The sequence below is a fragment of the Vombatus ursinus genome, unplaced genomic scaffold (assembly GCF_900497805.2).
Source record: "Vombatus ursinus unplaced genomic scaffold, bare-nosed wombat genome assembly UNPS02014786.1, whole genome shotgun sequence".
NCBI lineage: Eukaryota > Metazoa > Chordata > Mammalia > Diprotodontia > Vombatidae > Vombatus > Vombatus ursinus.
The window spans coordinates 12074639-12092644 of record NW_020954564.1 but is presented as its reverse complement, the minus strand read 5'-3'; the positions used below and the strand labels follow the sequence as shown (position 1 = coordinate 12092644).

The following is an 18006-nucleotide window of genomic DNA, read 5'->3' as shown; positions in this document are numbered from 1 at the left end:
CACTGTACTAATAGTCAGGAGTACAAAGAGAAAACATAAGTCTTGCTCTTAAGTTGGTTTAAATTTAATGGGGAGAAGACTAAAACATAAAAAATATGATACAAGAGAGAGTAAGATGAGTATAAAAGAGATATTTAGTCAAAGAGTTAAGAAAAATTTGAAGAGGGAGATAAAAGAAACTAATTATATAGGATGTTTAATAAACTGCAAAAGGAGAAAAGGGAAACGCCAATGTGGATCGTAAGGGAAGCCTTCAATGTGAGACTTGAGCTGTGCCCTGGGGCATCCTAGTGTAAAATAAAGATACAGTATTATAACAATGACTCACATTTATATAGCACTTTGAAGTTTACATGACATCTTTCTTTAGCATGGTCATGTGAAGAATGATGTATATATTTTGTTCTCCCCATTTTGTAGTCAGGAAATAAAGTTTTTAAGAGGTTCCATGACAGGGCTACACAGTTAATGTCAGAATCAAAATTCAAAACCAGGTCTCCTGACTTTAAGTACAGACCTCTTGCTCTTATTCCTTAAGTAGAAAAGAAGGAGTACTATGGCATTTTAATTTGAACTTGAGCAAAGGCATGAAATACTAGTATAACATGAAAGAGGATTTATGTTACAGAGTTAGGGTAAAATAAGATTAGGAAGAATATTATACCTTACAGTTCCTTCAGACACATTTGGCACAGAAAGTGTCACATTGAGAGAGATCTGGCACTGGCCTCGTAAAATAGACATCATCCTTAGGGCTTCCACTTCACTTCTGGGAGCATTCACTGAGGCACAGCCCAAGTACGTAAGTTTGCTGAAGACCACACTGTCCTCATCTGCCACTGGTGTAAAGGGACTGGACTCTTCAGAATCTGAACAAAAGAAGGAAATAAGTCTCTGGTCAGTTTTCACATTTTGTTGGTCAGAATATATTCTGTGCAAAAAAATCTATAAGCAAAGTTTAGGTTCTGAAACTGTTAAGTGTTAAGGAGAACATGTGATGCAATCTTAGAAAGTAAGACCAATGGAAGCCAACAAACCACTTGGCATGAGTTACTAATTTTTAACATAGACTTATTTTAGGAATTGCTTATCACTTGCACTCTGATTCTAAAATGTGAAGCAAGGCCTGAGGTGCAGTTAAAATTCATAAAACTGTCTTCTTGTTTTTATTTCACAGTTTTTATTCAGATTAATTCAATATTATGTGGTAAGCTTCATGAGGTCAAGATCTCATCTTATCCAAATAATATATCTCCCCCAGCATCTTGCACAGAGACCTGTATCTTTCCTCCCTTTTACTACTAATTTCTCAGAAAACACTGCCTCCTCTTCTTGCCTTCCATTTTCCTCTCTTTTCACTCACTTCTCATACCTTTCCAATAAGGCTTGAGATCTCACTTAAATAAAACGGATCTCTTTCCAGTTACCAGTACTTCATAGTATGACAAATCTCACGCTCTTTTATCAGTCCTCATCTTTTTGGACCTTTCCATGTTTACCTTCTTCTCTTCATAGATTCTTTCCCTATTCTGGATTTTTATGACAGTGCTCTCTTAGATTTCCTCTTATATGTCTGACCATCCCATCTCAGTGTCATTTGCTGACTCATCAACCATGTCATGTCTACTCACTGCTGAGGATCTCTCTTGGGGCCTATTTTCTTTTCTTTCTACATTCTTTCTTTCTTTCTTTCTTTTGCTAGGCAATGGGGTTAAGTGACTTGCCCAGGGTCACACAGCTAGTGAGTGTTATGTGTCTGAAGCCTGGATTTGAACTCAGGTCCTCCTGACTCCAGGGCCGGTGCTCTATCCACTGTGCCACCTAGCTGCCTCCATACTTTCTTTTGGTGACCACATTAGCTACTATGGGATTAATTACTATCTCTGTTCAAATGACCCTTAGCTTTTAAAGCTTTTACAATTTGGGCCTAATCTACTTTACCAGTCACAATGTTCATGAATCCTTTTCCCATCCTCTATGATCAAGTCAAGCTGGCCTTCTTTCTGTTTCTCAACATGGCACTCCATCCCTGGTCTCTGCGCCTTGGCACTGCCTCTCCCTCATACTTAGAAAGACCTCCTCTTTCTCCTGGTTTCTACTTCACAGAAACCCTCACTTCCTTCAAAACTTGGGTTAAACGTCATTTTCTACATGATGATTTTTCTGAGCCTCCCCGTTGGCCAGTGCTCTCTTCCTGAAATTACTTTGTCTTTATTTTTGTATCTATCCAATATAGAATATATACTATATGTATGGATGCACATGTACACACATGTATACACACGCGCGCACAAACGCTGTCTCCCTCAATAGAATATGTTTATAAGCAGGGACTGTTTCAGTGTTGTCTTTGTACCCCCAGGCATAGTATAGTGCCTAGCATACAGCAGGTGCTTACTAAATGCTTACTGATTAACTGATTGATGGTTGACAGATCTATATGTTGGGTGCTAATGTCCTTGAACTCCAGTCCCATATTACTAACTGCCTACAAGAAATTTTGAACTGGATGTCCCACAGGCATCTCAAACACTAACATGTCTTAAACAGAACTAATCATCTTTTCCATCAAACCTATTCTTCCAAGCTTTTTCATTTTGACCATCTTTTCAGTTCCTTCTCCCTTATTCCATATGTCCAAATAGTTGCCAAATCTTGATGATTCTTCCTCTAGTCTCAGTCTCTCTTGTATTTGTCACTTTTTCTCTACTCACAGAGGTAACACTCCTTTTCAGGCCTTAATCACCTCTCACTGAGATTACTGCAGCACTTCAAATTATTTCCCTATTTCATAGCTGCCCTCTCTCAAATCTATCCTTCCACACATTTGCCAATGTGACTTTGCTAAAGCAGAAGCCTAGAAAATCTCTGCTCAACTTAATAAACTCTAATGGTTCCTTACTACCCTTGGAGTCAAATATAGATTCCTCTTTTTGGTTTTCAAAGCCCTTTACAAACTTGATCTTACCTCCCTTTCCGGCCTTATTATACCTTAAAGCCTAAAACTGCATTAAGACTTTTGAGATACCCTGTATATTATTTTCCTTCATGTAATCTACAGTCAATTCAAATTGACCTATCTTTTATTACTCACAAAAAATTTCTGTGTCTTTGCACAGGCTGTCATCCATTTATGGAATATATTCCCACCTCATTCACATCTCAAAATTCCTACTTTCCTTCAAGTACTATCTTCTACATGAAATCTTTCCTTATTTCTCAAGGTACAACTGCTCCCCTTCCTCTATCAAATTATTTATTTATTTATTTTGCATATACACACATTTTTCCTGATAAAATGTAAGCTGTTTGAGGGCACAAATTTTATTTTTTTCTCTGTATCCCCAGTGTCTGGTATATAGTAGATATTATAAAATGCTTGTGGACTGGCTATAGTACAAACCAGATTTCTGTTGAATGTATAACTTTTCATCATCAAAAACTGCAAACTACTACAGTAGATATGAATCCATGAAACTTCTGTCTCCTCTGAATTATATACGTGCTTTACTTCTTGAGGGAAGCTTTTCACATTCCTTTCCTACCTAATAGATTTCCATAGTTAAATTCTTTGTCTAGGTCCTGGTCACTTTAAATCTGGACTATCATCGAATCTTTTTTTAATCACTATTCTATCTTCCTTCAATTATGTCACAAAAATGTCACTTTTCTTACCCCTCACCTCTGCCATTAACTACCTTTCCTCACCCACAGATGGTTCCTCTTTGATTTCCCTATTAGTCAGGACAACAACTGTGTTTTAATCATCTTCATATCTTCCATAGCCCTTTCCAAAGAAAAATGATAGTTTTTAAGTGCCTTTGTAAAAAGCACATTGGTGGTTGATAGCTAGGGAGGCCATGGAGTTTAGATAAGACATTAATACAGATAGTTATAAAATTAAGTTATTTTAGGACTAATGGGGAAAAAAACAAAAAAAAACTACTGACTGAGATCTGTGGAGATTTAATTTGAATAAGCCTTCAAGAACTCAACTCAATTCAACACGCATTCATTAAATACCTACAATATGCAAGGCACTGTGCTTAGCCATGAGCATAAGAAGACAAAACAAAAAATAGTGCTCATGGAGTAGATGTGATACTAGATAAAGGAAAAGATAGGGATTCTAGAAGTGATCAGATAATAGCTGTCAAAATAATCATCTAAACCGCAAGTCAGACGATGTCATTCTCCTGCTTAGAAATCCTCTTTCAGTGATTCCCTCTTTCTCTTAGGATACAATACAAATTTATTAGGCCTTCACAATCTGACTTTAGTTTAACTGCTCAGATTTATTTTGTATTACTCTTCTTTACATACTCTATGCTCCTGCCAAACCAGCCTACTTGCTATTCCCCCTTCTATGCCTTTGTATGGGCTGTCCTCCACATCTGAAATGTATTCTCTTCTCACCTCTACTTAGAATTTTTAGCTTCCTTCAAGGCTCAGGTGTTACCTCTTAATGGAAGTCTTTCCTGATCTACCTGGTTATTAGTGCTTCCCCCCTCTCCCCAAACAAATTATATTGTATTATTTTTTATTACTTTTCATTTTGTATCAGTGAGGAATTTAAATTCCTTAGGGGCAGAAATTTTTTTTTGTTTTTGTTATTGATCTCAGTACCTAGCACTGTGCTTCGTACAGAGGAGGCATTTATTAAAAGTTTGCTGAAATGACTCAGTAAGAAATAAATTCAAAAGGAAATTTAGATGGCACATTTATATCCATCAAGACCTGAGAATAAAAGTTCCTACAAAGAAGGAACTGTATTTATATCCATTCTGAAAAGAGCAGAGTACAGAATGTATATAAATATGAAAACAGCATTAACCATAGCCTGGGTGACCTGGTTCTGGTTCTGCTGCTAACTCTCTACATGATCTTGAGCAAATAACGCCAATTCTTTGGGCCTCAGTTTCTATGGATTAGACTAGATAACTCACTTCCTTCAGAGAACAGAATCTCAGGCAACAGAACATTCCTAACCTCCTTGTCCAGGTTTCACTGGCAGGCTCATCTCTGGTTTCTGGAGTCCTGCTAATGACACTGGGTTAATAGTAGATGAAGTGGAGAGTTCATTGGCAAGGGGCCCATCTCCTTCTCCGTCAATCTGCGTTCTTTCCATATGTTCTTTGTCACCATCTTCCATCGGTGGGTCCATCAGTACATCCTCTAGCTCTTTCTGCAGCTGCTGTTCACTTCCATTCCCTACAATCTAAGGGTCATAAACACACGCAATCAGCAAGGACAAAAGAAAGACCAGCAATGATTAAAATGGGGTCTATGCTTCAAATAAATCATCAGTCTTTCTTTTAATACAAAGATATCTTCCATTGCTTGTTAAAACAACAACAACAACAACAACAACAACAGAACAAATCAAGACTGGTAGTAAGTGGAGCTGCAGCTGCCTTCTTAATTCATACAATTCCCCTTCAATACTTGAAAATTTGTGATTTCACTTATGGGAACTCCTTTTAAGGAAACAAACTAACTTCTCATGTGTGTTTCATCTGTTGTTATTGCTTCCCTCTGTTCCCCCAACATATGAGAGGAGGAAAGTGATGACCTGTTGGGCAATTTTTCTGATGCTGAATCACTTCTTACTTAACTATGCCGGTTCTGGAATTAATTACAGAGAGTCTATGGCAATACTCATACACAAAGCCTTTTTAGTTTAGTGGGATCAGAGCATGAAGGTGTAACCCTGGAATCTCCAGCCTTAACCAGGGGAGCATAAGCTCTGGTAGATTCTATGCCAATCTGGAAAGGCTCTGAAAACAAATCCAGTAAAATGTCATTTGAGGACCCATCTAGCTAAGCCTAAAGATCTCTATAACCATCAGTATGACAACTAAGTATAGAATATTTCTAGCCATAGCAACTAATTCACATGGTCTAATGAGGCAGAAAGGGGCTGTGAAAAAGGTAACTACACCAATTAAATCATGTATCCTTGAGGTTTTGAAGTATATGAATGAATATGTGACATCCTACCAAAGTTGTCTTTTTGAATCCTTCGGTTTACTCAACTAGTGCCTACTGGCATTTTTGTATTTTTATATGCCCAGCAGGACAGGGCTTATAATGGAACATTAATTAGTGCCCTCTTATACTCTGAAAAATAAGTAACTATCAAACGTTTATGATCACTTATAAAAGCATTCCATTAGATCACTGTATATTTTATCACATCTATCTCAAGTAAAGGTCATTAGGTATTTTTGAGGAAACCTACTGCTATATGAGCAGGTGCCTATAACTTTGACACATTCAGACTATGAGTGGTAAAAAGACTAATGCAATACAGAATGAATTGAAGTCCCATTTCAGGAATAGTATTTCTTTTCTTGTCTTCAAAACAGCTTATTTCCAAGCACTAGATGATCATGAGCAAAGCAAAAAAGTACACGAGCAAGTGGTGCCTGGCTTGTAATAATGACAAATAAGCTTGACCTCATGTTTTTGCAACTTAGGGAAAGGCAATGTTAAAGAAAAAAAAACAAACCCAGAGACTGATTTGGGAGGCATCCCAAATAATGAATTAAATTAAACAAGTATTGATGGAGCAACTACTATGAGCAAAGCACTGTGCTAGGTGCAGTGGGGGAGAAGGGTAAAAAATCATAGCCTCAAACCTTACGCAACTTATAGCATAGTAGGAAAGATAATTATGCAAAAAAGTACTATACTAGGAGGAATGTAAAAATGCAATAAGCCAAGTACAAAGTCTTATGGCTGCTGTGAGGACAGTAAAATAACAGGACAAGAGGACTGAGAACTGGAAAACATCTTAAGACATCAATCAGTCTAACCCTTTTTACTTCACACATAAACAAGCCTAAGTCTAGGAGTGGGAAAATGACATGCCCAATGCAACATAACTAATAAAAGAATAGTTCCTATATTTGAACCCAGTGATCTTGCTATTATAACACACTGCAATTACACAAAAATTCAGAACAGAGGTGTGGCAGGATCAAAATTATACTTGAGAAGAACTAATCTATCAGGAATTTGCAGGTCAGACTGGAGTTCAGAGATACTGGAGTAAGTACCATCTTGGAAGCTACTCAACAGTCTAGTTGAGACCCAACTATATCCTGAAGCAGAATAGTGGAAATAGGGACTAGAGAAAAGGATATGGATGAGAGGGAGCAAGCTTAGACTTATGAAGTAAGGGAAGAAACAAAGATGACTGACTCTGAACATCTCTTTTATGTATATATGCCTCCTTTCTTCTCTGATACCACTATTATCCTGGTACAGGCACTTTTCACCTTGCAGTTGGACTACTGCAATAGCTGCTGGTTGGTTGCCCTAATTCAGGTCTGCCTCCACAGTCCAGTCCATCATCCACTTAACTAGGAAAGTAATCTTCCTAAAGTATAGCTCTCATCATGTCAACCCTCTATTTAATAAAATCCAGTGACTCCTTATTAACTCTGGGATAAAAAACAAAATCCTCTGTCTGCTTCTTAAAGTCCTTTATAACCTAGGCCAGGGGTGGGGAACCTGTGGCCTCCAGACCATGTGTCCTTCTAGGTCCTTGGGTGTGACCTTTTGACTGAATCCAAGTTTTACAGAACAAATTCTTTTATTAAGGGGATTTGTTGTGTGAAGTTTGGATTCGGTCAAAGGGCTGCACTTGAGGACCTAGAGAGCCACATGCGGCCTCGAGACCATAGGTTCCCCACCCCTGCTCTAGCCCTTTCCTACCTTTCCACTCTTCTTAAACCTTAGTCCTTTCCACAAACTCTTTGATCCAGTGACAATTCCTTGATGAGACATTTCATCTCCTGAAGGTGCATTTTTACTGACTGTTCCCTATGCTTGGAGTGCTATCTACCTTCAACTGCAGCTCTTTGCTTTCCTGACTTCCTTCAAGTCTCTACTAAAACCCCATCTTTCACAAGAAGCTTTTCCTGATTGCTCTTAATGCTAATGTCTTCCTCTGAGGTTACCTCCATTTTACTAAAGTTAGGAGGGAGGTGAGAAGCAAGGCGAAGGCTCGACAACTCATTAGGTGACTACTATGCTCAAGGTTCTATGCTCAGCACTAGAAATCTAAATGCAAAAATAAAACAGTTCCTGCCCTTACATTTTTTGGATGACAAAGTTTTATATATGTTGAGGTGCAGGTGTCAAGAGGATATTTAGGTAGATACAGGGATTTGCTTTTGGTTGCACAGCAAATCAGAGTTAGGATTCAGTTGGAAATGGTGGGTAAGAATTAAGGAAATTGTTTTTTTTTATAAGAGAATATGGGTGATTAATGGCAGAGTACTTTCAGTAGAGTTGGGAGGAAGAAAGAATGTTGTAAGGGCTTAAAGAGTGATACAGCAGTAAGGAAATGGAAGAAGAGAATGTAAAATATTCTTTTTTGGTAGAAAAGAGGAAGGAAACAACAGTACGTGACGGGACAGCAGGTGATGGGTAAGTTTTGTTTGTTTGTCTCTTTGGTTTTTGTTTTTTTGCTAGGCAATGGGGTTAAGTGACTTGCCCAGGGTCACACAGCTAGTAAGTGTTATGTGTATGAGGTGAGACTTGAACTGAGGTCCTCCTGATTCCAGGGTTGGTACTCTACTCACTGCGCCACCTAGCCATCCCGTGTTTGTCTCTTTAAAGGACAGGGGAGGTCTGAAAATATTTGAAGGTGGAAAAGGGTGGAAGATGCAAGAAAAGGGATAATTGATGGAACAAGGCCCTAGAAGAGGTAGGAGGACACAAGCTTAACATGGGGTTACAATGGGTAGTGCTGATATTTGGGAGAGAGAAAGAATATAAAGTTAGACCAAAAGGAATGAAGACCACCCAAGGTGGAAGAAAATATGGATGTTGGGAAGTTCAGAGCTAAAAACAAACAACAACAACCTACAGGTAATGGTGGCTTACTAGGAAATCTAGTATCAACATGTTTTATTATTTTAAATGTAAAACATGACAGAATATTCACGGGTCTCTGTAAATTGTGGTTGGAGGACTAAGACTCTGAATTTCCATCAAGGAATACCAATAAAACATCTTGATTACTGTTTCCCTTGAAATACATGCCAGGGAGGTGTCTTATCTTTTTATTTGAATCATACAATCATTGTCTATTCCTGTTCACTTTTATCTCAATTTTATTGTTTGGCTTAGTAATACCATTACTGAAGGAGCCTATATTGTTTTACCAACTACTAAAATGTTAACTGTCATGATACATATACTTCCAAATCACTTCTATGAAATGGTATCATTTTAACTTCCCTATTTTTTAAAAAAATATTTATTTTTATTTATTCTGAACTTAATAAAACAAGCATTTTTATAACAATGCAAAATAGGAAAAAAATAAATTTAAATATATGATAAAAATAACAAGTAACTTTCTTTTTTTCCCCCTTCCCTTCCCTGACCTAGAGATGGCTACCATTAGATACAAACATGTGCGAGTGTGCGTGTATGTATGTGAAATCATACTCTACATATTTCTATTTATCAGTTCTCTGGATGCTGACAGCATCTTCCTTCATAGGTCCCTTGTAGTTAATTTGAGTATTTATAATAGTCAAGATGACGTGATTGCTCAAAGTTGTTCTTCAAACAACATTGCTGTTGCTATATACAATGTTCTCTTGGTTCTTCTCATGTCATTCTTTATTGTTTTGTACAAGTCTTTCCATGTTTTTCTAAAATCATTGAACTCATCATTTCTTATAGCACAATAGTATTCCATTACATTCATATACCACAACTTGTTTAGCTATTCCCCAACTGACGGGTATCCCCACAATTTCCAGTTTTTTGCCACCACAAAGAGAAATGTATAAATATTTAAAACTGTGTTGTTTCTGGCAGGGGAAAGGGGAGAGGGAAGCGTGTTATAGATAACATTTTCAATGATATTCATTGTAAAAAAAAATCTGAAGATGCGCTATGTGAGGTCTAGGCAAGGAAAGTGCTACCAACTAAGGACATTAGGTGCTGTCACTTTGTTAGATTTTTAAAAGATGAATAAGAATTCAGTAAGCCAAGAAGGGAAAATTTTTCAGATACTTTCAGTAATTAATCCATATTTAAGTAATTAGTAATGAACCTAGGGACTGCCATTAAAGGAGAGAGCCTAATTGAAAAAAGCGTTTCACAAGTTGCAAAGCTTCCCTTTCTAAACATAGAAATAGTAAAGTAGCAAAAATAGACAATAGCAAATGCTACTGAATAGCTAGATTGTTTAAGCAGTAACAATTTGCCAAACCCAGAACACACCTGGATCCTGACATACGTTTATAGGTTTCTGCTCTTTGTGTTTATAAGCGTATGGTGACGTTTGTTTACTCAAGCAAAGGATGATTTTTTAGCTTGAATTTTTTGTTGTTCTGTAAATTTCCTGAGAACAAGGATTAAATTTTCTATATTCATTAATTCTTTGCAGGACCTGCTACCAGTACTGTGTACACAAAAATGAATGAGGATAACTACAGACTTTTTAAAGAGACCAACTTAACTACATTATTAATACTACATTAAAATTCAGAGCAATTATATAATAATTTTTGGGGATGATCTTTTGAATTATCAGAGAATATGAGCCTGAAGAGACCCAAGGTCAAAGTGGGAAGTGGTTTTTTTTGTTTTGTTTTGTTTTGGCTAGGCAATGGGGTTAAGTAACTTGCCCAGGGTCACACAGCTAGTAAGTGTTGTATGTCTGAGGCCACATTCACACAGCTAGTAAGTGTTGTATGTCTGAGGCCACATTTGAACTCAAGTCCTCCTGACTCCAGGGCCGGTGCTCTATCCACTGCGCCCCCGAGTTGTCCCTGGAAGTACTCTTAATAACATCTGACTCAATCTCATTTTATAGGAGGGCCTCCCTGAGGTCCAGAGAGAGGCAATGACTTTCCCAAATTTACACAATTAGTGATAGAGGTAGACTGAAAGTCAGGTTGCTGACAACCAATCCAGTGTTCTTTCCAACAGACCACAGTATTTATTCTTCTGCATAAGAAATATTATTCAATTCAATAAACTTTTATTAAGCACCTCCTACTTGTAAAAGCATTATGATACACACTAGAGATACAAAATAAAACACAAAATAAGTGCCTGTCCTCAAAGAGCTTATATTCTATCAGGAACAGTATGAAGGATGGAATGGAGGTAGGAGAGAATACAGGCAAGACGATTATAAGTTTCTTTTAAATAAAACAGTTAATCTTCCTTATCCACTCACCACAAGGGGAAAATATTCAGCAGCGTTTTGGATTAAAATATTTGATTATGAAAGGCCTAGAAATTCCACAGTCAATTTACTGATTTGTCTGAAGTAAAGAACTCATCACCATAGGAAGCAAAGACATTTGATTTTTGCATTTGAAATCTCTTTCTGAAGTGAATTTACATTCCAATAAAAGTGCAAACTTGGAGAAAACAGGTTTTTTTTTTTTAATTATTAAAAACAACAATAGCTACAGGCAATAAAGAATGAGAATCAAAGCAACTTAAATCCACTGTCACCAGAAATTTGGTAGTGAGGTTTTGTTACATAAATGCTGACCTAAGGGTAAAGAGATCTACATTGGAGTCTCTGCTCTAGCTCTATTATTCCGAAGTCACTTCCCTTTTTTTGTGTTAATCTATTTCACAGGGCTGCTAAGAGAAAAGTGTTCTGTAACTATAAAACTCTACAGAAACCTTGTCGATTCATTTCTGGAAAGAGTAATTAATTGCCAAGATTTGTTTTTTATGGAAAGAAATTTTAAAAAATTATTATATCCTCTTAAGATTTTAAAACCAGGAGGCACCTCATAGATCACCTAGTCCAACATACTTCATTTTATAGATGAAGAAACTGAAGCCCAAAATTAAGTTACTCATCTGAGCCCTCAGGCTAGTAAAAGAAAAGCCAGTATTCAACATAGTAGCAAGATTCAAATTGCGCTTTTCTAGCTCAAAATTAAGTTGTCTTTTCACTATGCCATGCCACTTGCTCAGAATCACATTAACAAAAAAGCTGGTCATAACCAATTAGCCACAAGTTATCAAACAAAAACTTTCTACTTTGTTTTTGGAATGTGAACCCCAACAACGACCTTTAACTGCCTGAGTCACTGAGGTGGTACAGGAAACTCAAAAATAAACATTGGGGAATGAAAGCAATTGAGTATCTAAAACCAAAATTTAACAATAGGTACAATGAGGAAATAAAGAAGCTTTCCCAATAAAAACAACAGTAAAGCAAGGATGTTCCCTTTACTTGCTCATATATGAAATAGAAATGTTAACAGTAATAAGACAAGACAAAGAAATTAGAGGCATAAACATAGTCAAAGAGGAAACAAAGTATTCCAATTTGTTGACAACATGATAATTTACTTATGAAATCCTAGAGAAAAGGGAAAGAAACCAAGTGAAATTTTGATTAAGAGCTTCAATTAAATAGCAGGACACACAAGAAACTCACAAAGAGCATTTCAATTTAGTAATAAAAAATTCAGAAATGAATAATATAAAGTGAATGCATAAAATACAAGGGAGTCAACCTGCCAAAGTGCAATTAATACCTTTATAGATACAGTTACAAAATGTTCCTTAAAGAAATAAAGAATAACTTAAATACCTGGAGGAATATTCAGTAATCATGGCTGGGCCATGCCAATATGATAAAAATTACTATAGTACTGAAATTAATTCATATATGTATTACAATATTGATCAAATTACTACTATAAAATTTATTTGGAGGAACAAAAATTCTTGACTATCAAGGTAAACAAACAGGAATGAAGGAGGAATGGTACTTCTTTGCCTCAAACCATATTATAAACAAGTAATCAACAAATCATCAAAATGTAATCATCAAAAAATATTTGGTTAAAAATAGACAAGTAGTTCAATGGAATAGATTAACCAAAAAAGAATAATAAAAAATTGGACTTAACTCAGGACACAATGAAGCACAAAACAGAAATTATCTAGGAAAGAAATCTCTGTATTTGAATATAATTGCAGGGAAAACTGAAAAACAGAAAAGCAGGGCAGAAATTATGTTTACACCAACATTTTGCACCACACACTACGATAAATTCAAAATGAACACATGACCTGAACATTAAGGGTTGTATCATAAAAAAATTAAAAGAGGATCAGATCAGGCCCCTTTCATCACTATCAGATTTCTCTGCACTCCAGCTTATCCCCCATGCTACTGCCTAAGCAGTCTTTCTAAAATATAGGTCTAACCATGTTGCCCCACTTCTAGCTCCACTCAATAAACTTCCTTGGCTCCCTACCTCCAGGATCAAATATAAAATGCTATATTTCAATTTGAAAGGCTCTGGCCCTTTCTATCTTTCCAGTTTGTTTTTTTTTTTTTTACACCTTCTTCTTCTTCATATATTCTAGAATCCAGCAACTCTGGCTCTCTGTCTCCCAACTCCATGGCTTTGCACTAGACGTCCCCTAAGTTCAAAATTTTTGGTCTCCTAACCCCCATCTCTGACTTCCTTGTTTTTCTTTAAAACTCAGCACTAATCCTATCTCCTACAAGAATCTTTTCCCATTAACTTCCCTCCTCCTTGCAGCCTTTTACCATACCAAACTGCTAGGGTCTGTCCTCTGAGATAGTATCCCATTTAATCTGTATATATTTTGTATGTACATAGCTGTCTTCATGTTGTCTTCCCTATTAGAATGTGAACTCCTTGAGGGTAAGAACTGTGCACTTGCCTTTCTCTGTATCTCTAGTGCTTAGCAAAGTGACTGGCTCATAATAAATACGTGATAAATGCTTGTTGCTTGATGTTGAGCATGCGTGAAGCATAAGTTGTTAACTCAGCAGTGGACAGAATTACAAAAAATAAAATAGATAATTCAATTATATGAAATTGAAAAGCTGGTGCACAAACACAATTAATGCAACCAGAAGAAAAGTAGTAGAGGGGAAAAATCTTTGTTCCAAATATCTCTGATGAGAATGTGATATACAAACTATATAGGCAAGTAAAAGAAATATAACAAAAGCCATTCTCCCCCCTCAAAAAAAGTAGCCAAAAAATAAAAATGCAGTTCCCCAAGGAAAAGCAAACTATTAAACATATGAAAGAATGATCCAAACCATAGTAAGAGAAATGCGATCCCTAAACTTTTTTTTTTTTTTTTAGTGAGGCAATTGGGGTTAAATGACTTGCCCAGGGTCACACAGCTAGTAAGTGTCCAGTGTTTGGTCTGAGGCTGGATTTGAACTCAGGTCCTCCTGACTTCAGGGCCAGTGCTCTATCCACTGTGCCACCTAGCTGCCCCTAAGACCCCTAAACTTTAAGCCCAGCAAAGTGGAAAAGATGACAAAAGAGAGCAACAATCAATGTTGGAGGGGTTGTATAAGGACAGGCACACTAATGTACTGTTGGTAGTGATGTGAACTGGTCCAAGAAGCCAACGATAAAAAGAAAGGCTTATCCTACCAGTACTTTATGTAGTAACAAATTGGAAAGTAGATGCCTTTTGACTGAGGAATAACTAAATAAGTTTTGGTACATAACTGTAATGGAATATTACTGCTGTGTAAAAACTTATGACTAGAATAAATATAGAGAAGCAAGGGAAGACACGAACAGATACAAAAGTAAGCAGAACTAGGAAAACAATAAACACAATGAAGAAGGGAAAACAATTGAACTGAATGCTATGAAATTATAATGACCAAGCTTGTATATGAAAATGAGATGTGAGAAACAAGAGTTTCCTTGTAGAGGGCGAGGGGACTTCAGCTATACAATAACAGATAATGTCCGGCTTTTTCAATGTGTTGTTGGTTAGTTTCGCCAAACTGTTGATTTCTATTTTCCCCCCTCTTTTTTGTTCTTTATTTTAAGGGCTAGCTCTCTAGGAAGAACAGGGGCTATACAGGGAAATGTAGGTAGGTGATCTATAATATATAATATAAATCAATAATGATTTTTTAAAAAGTAACTGAGGATCCAATTTAGATATCTTTTGTTTCTTATATGACAAGTACCATGATGCTGTAGGTAAAGAACTTAGAACCAAGAAGATATGGATTCAAGTCCTGCCTCTGACACATAATGACTGTGTGACCCTGTACAAGTCACTTAACCTCTTTGCTCTAGGCAATTCTCTAAGATCACATATCGCAGAGAAAGTGCTAACCTGCAGTGTTCAAGGAAGTTCCTCACCAGGAGTTCCCCTAAACCAATGAAATCATAGATTCAGTACGTATCCCTATGACTTTTATTACATACATTATGAAAAAGAGGGATGTCTTTAACTAAAGTAGAAGAAATAATTTGGAAACTGTCCTGAACCTCTAAGTCCCAAAATACAAAGATGTTTTGACAAATCCAGAGAGGCTATTTATTAAACAAAACAAAACAAAAATAGTACTAACCGTCTGAATAATGAGAAAAGCTTAAAAAAAGTCAAATTAAAGGTCAGGTTTCACTGTATAAAAGAAAATTAAATTGACATCAAATTACAAAAAATCATGGAGTTTAGAACAAGGGACCTTAGAATTCACCTAATACTTCAGTTTTCCAAATTATGGACTACAAGTGATTTGAGGGGAGTAATGGAGCAAGGGGTTCATGAATCCATTTACACACCAAACATTGCTATTTTGATCTTTAGTTATAACAAAACGTAGTGTTCAGTTACCATCACCCATTGTCAACTTGCTGCATTCTCATGCCTATACTCAAATGTCTAAGTCCCCAACAATGTACCACTCCAGATTTGCCCAGCCTTTTCTATTATGCCCTCTAGAATGCCTGCTCTATAATTAACTAACTTTTAACTCTCTTTCTCACTCCTTACACCTCCTGGGCTTTGCTGATTAGAAAAATGCAAATCAAAACAACTCTGAGGAACCATATCACACCTATCAGATTGACCAACATGACAAAACAGGAAAACGATAAATGTTGGAGAAGATGTGGGAAAACTGGAACACTAATACATTGTTGGTGGCTTTCTGAAATGATCCAATCATTTTGGAGAGCAATTTGGAACTATGACCAAAGGGCTATAAAAATGTGCATCCTTTGACCCAGCAATAGCACTTCTAGGGCTGTAAGTCAAAGAGATTATACAAATGCGAGAAGGACCCACATGTACAAAAATATTTATAGCAGCTCTTTTTGTGGTGGCAAAGAACTGGAAATTGAGGGGATGCCCATCAATTGGAGAATGGGCGAACAAGTTGTGGTATATGAATGTAATGGAATACTATTGTACTATAAGAAATGATGAACAGGCTGACTTCAGAAAAACTTGGAAAGATTTGTATGGACTGATGCTGAGTGAAGGGAGAAGAACCAAGAGAACGTTGTACATAGCAACAGCAACATTATGTGATGACTAACTTTGCTAGACTACTATGTTGTAATATAGTTTGAAGTCTAACAATGCTATGCTCCTTTCACTATATTTTTTTCTCATTATTTCCAATGAGATTCTAGACCTGTTGCTCTTACAAATGAATTTTGTTATTAATCTGGTTCCATAAAGTAAAGCTCTAGGTAATTCAATTGGAATAGCACTAAAGTGCTAAGTGAATTTGGGTAGTCTCATCATTTTTTATGAGCAATGACTCTAATTTCTATCTCCATTTATTTCTAGAGAACATAGATATTTTTCATTAGTAGGTTACCATGAACTTATTGATAACATTATTGACTTTCCCATTGTATGTATTCTAATAGTATTAGAAAAGCAGCCCCCCAAACTGCTTATTCAACTTTTTTAAAATTCAAAAGTGTATACTGATAAGGCCAATGCTGATCTTCTATAAAGCAAGTGAGGCACCGTGCTGCGGGGAAAAGCGTACAAAGGATAAAGGTCAGAGATCTAAATTTGATTCCTAAATTTGACTTAATACATGTGTAACAAGTCACTTGGCCTCTCTGGGTCTCAGTTTCCCCAGACTTCATTTATAAAATGAATGGATTAGACTAGATCTTCTCTAAAGTCTCTCTCACTTCTAAATCCTATGACTTATGACACAAATCTAATTTGAATATGCTAAATCAGAAGTACCACCAGGAAGCTTTTGTTGTGGTATGTGGCCACAATACTTCCTAGTATAACCTAAATCACATTAAAATGTAATTAGAAAATATTTGATGAGATAAATAAAAATATGATAAAACGCAGACAATATTAATATATGGTTTTCTAAGTCAATAGGTGAACTGCAGGAATTCTTATGTCTGATTTAGTGGTCCCCTATTTGACTCTGACACCATTGTGCTAAATTATTCTGGGAGCTGTATACTGTCAGGGCACATCTCAATTCTAACTCCAAATTAATGTTATTAATGGTGGTTCTCAGCTTTAATTTCAGCAATTTCATTTAAGAGAATTTACTTTGATGTAGTTAAACAGATTCAAATACGGCCCTGAGTTTAGTCACAAAGACAAAAATTTTAAGAGGTCAGATCCTACTAGTTCATGTGTGTTGGCTAATTAGGCAAACTTTTTGCTGTGAGGAATATAGAGAAGGGAGCTCTAAAAGTCTCAGGCTGCAGCCCAAGGGTCAGGTATATCACGAGTTGGATATGTGGATTCTACACTGTATACTTAAAGCAAATAATAGAAAACTGGTTTCTCAAAATGCCCCAGTTGTCATTCCCTAGATCAGATCACAGGAATAACACAACAGGAAAGGGTTCAAATTGAGTAACATCTTTAGCCACAAAACTAGATGTAAAGCTGAGTCATCAGGAAAAACATAAATAAGTCTAGTGTAGTCATGAAACAAACACTTTAAAAATACTCTGTATAGACAAAGAAAGTCCATATACCAGTTTTGAAGACTGGAGTCTGCCAGTAGAAGATGTTATTATTTCCAATTTTATTCATTCATTGCTATGTAGTTTTGTATAAATCACTAAATTTCTTTGTTTTTGAGTTGTACCTCAACTATAAAATGAAGATAAACAGTGACCCATTTCCTTACTTCACTGGTATGCAATGACAACAAAAAGATCACATCTGAGGTACTGT

General features: G+C 36.4%; 1 protein-coding gene across 3 annotated transcripts in view; it reads right to left on the bottom strand.

The window, feature by feature from the left end:
- LOC114047174 (rab GTPase-activating protein 1) overlaps positions 1-18006 on the bottom strand; it is a 218109-nt gene that overhangs the window by 157755 nt on the left and 42348 nt on the right. For all 3 annotated transcript variants that reach the window (XM_027867964.1, XM_027867966.1, XM_027867965.1), the window contains exons 3-4: positions 4990-5218; positions 665-869 (exon numbers count right to left, since the gene is read on the bottom strand). In XM_027867964.1, the coding sequence (XP_027723765.1) occupies positions 665-869; positions 4990-5218 (434 nt within the window). The remainder of the gene's footprint in view (positions 1-664; positions 870-4989; positions 5219-18006) is intronic.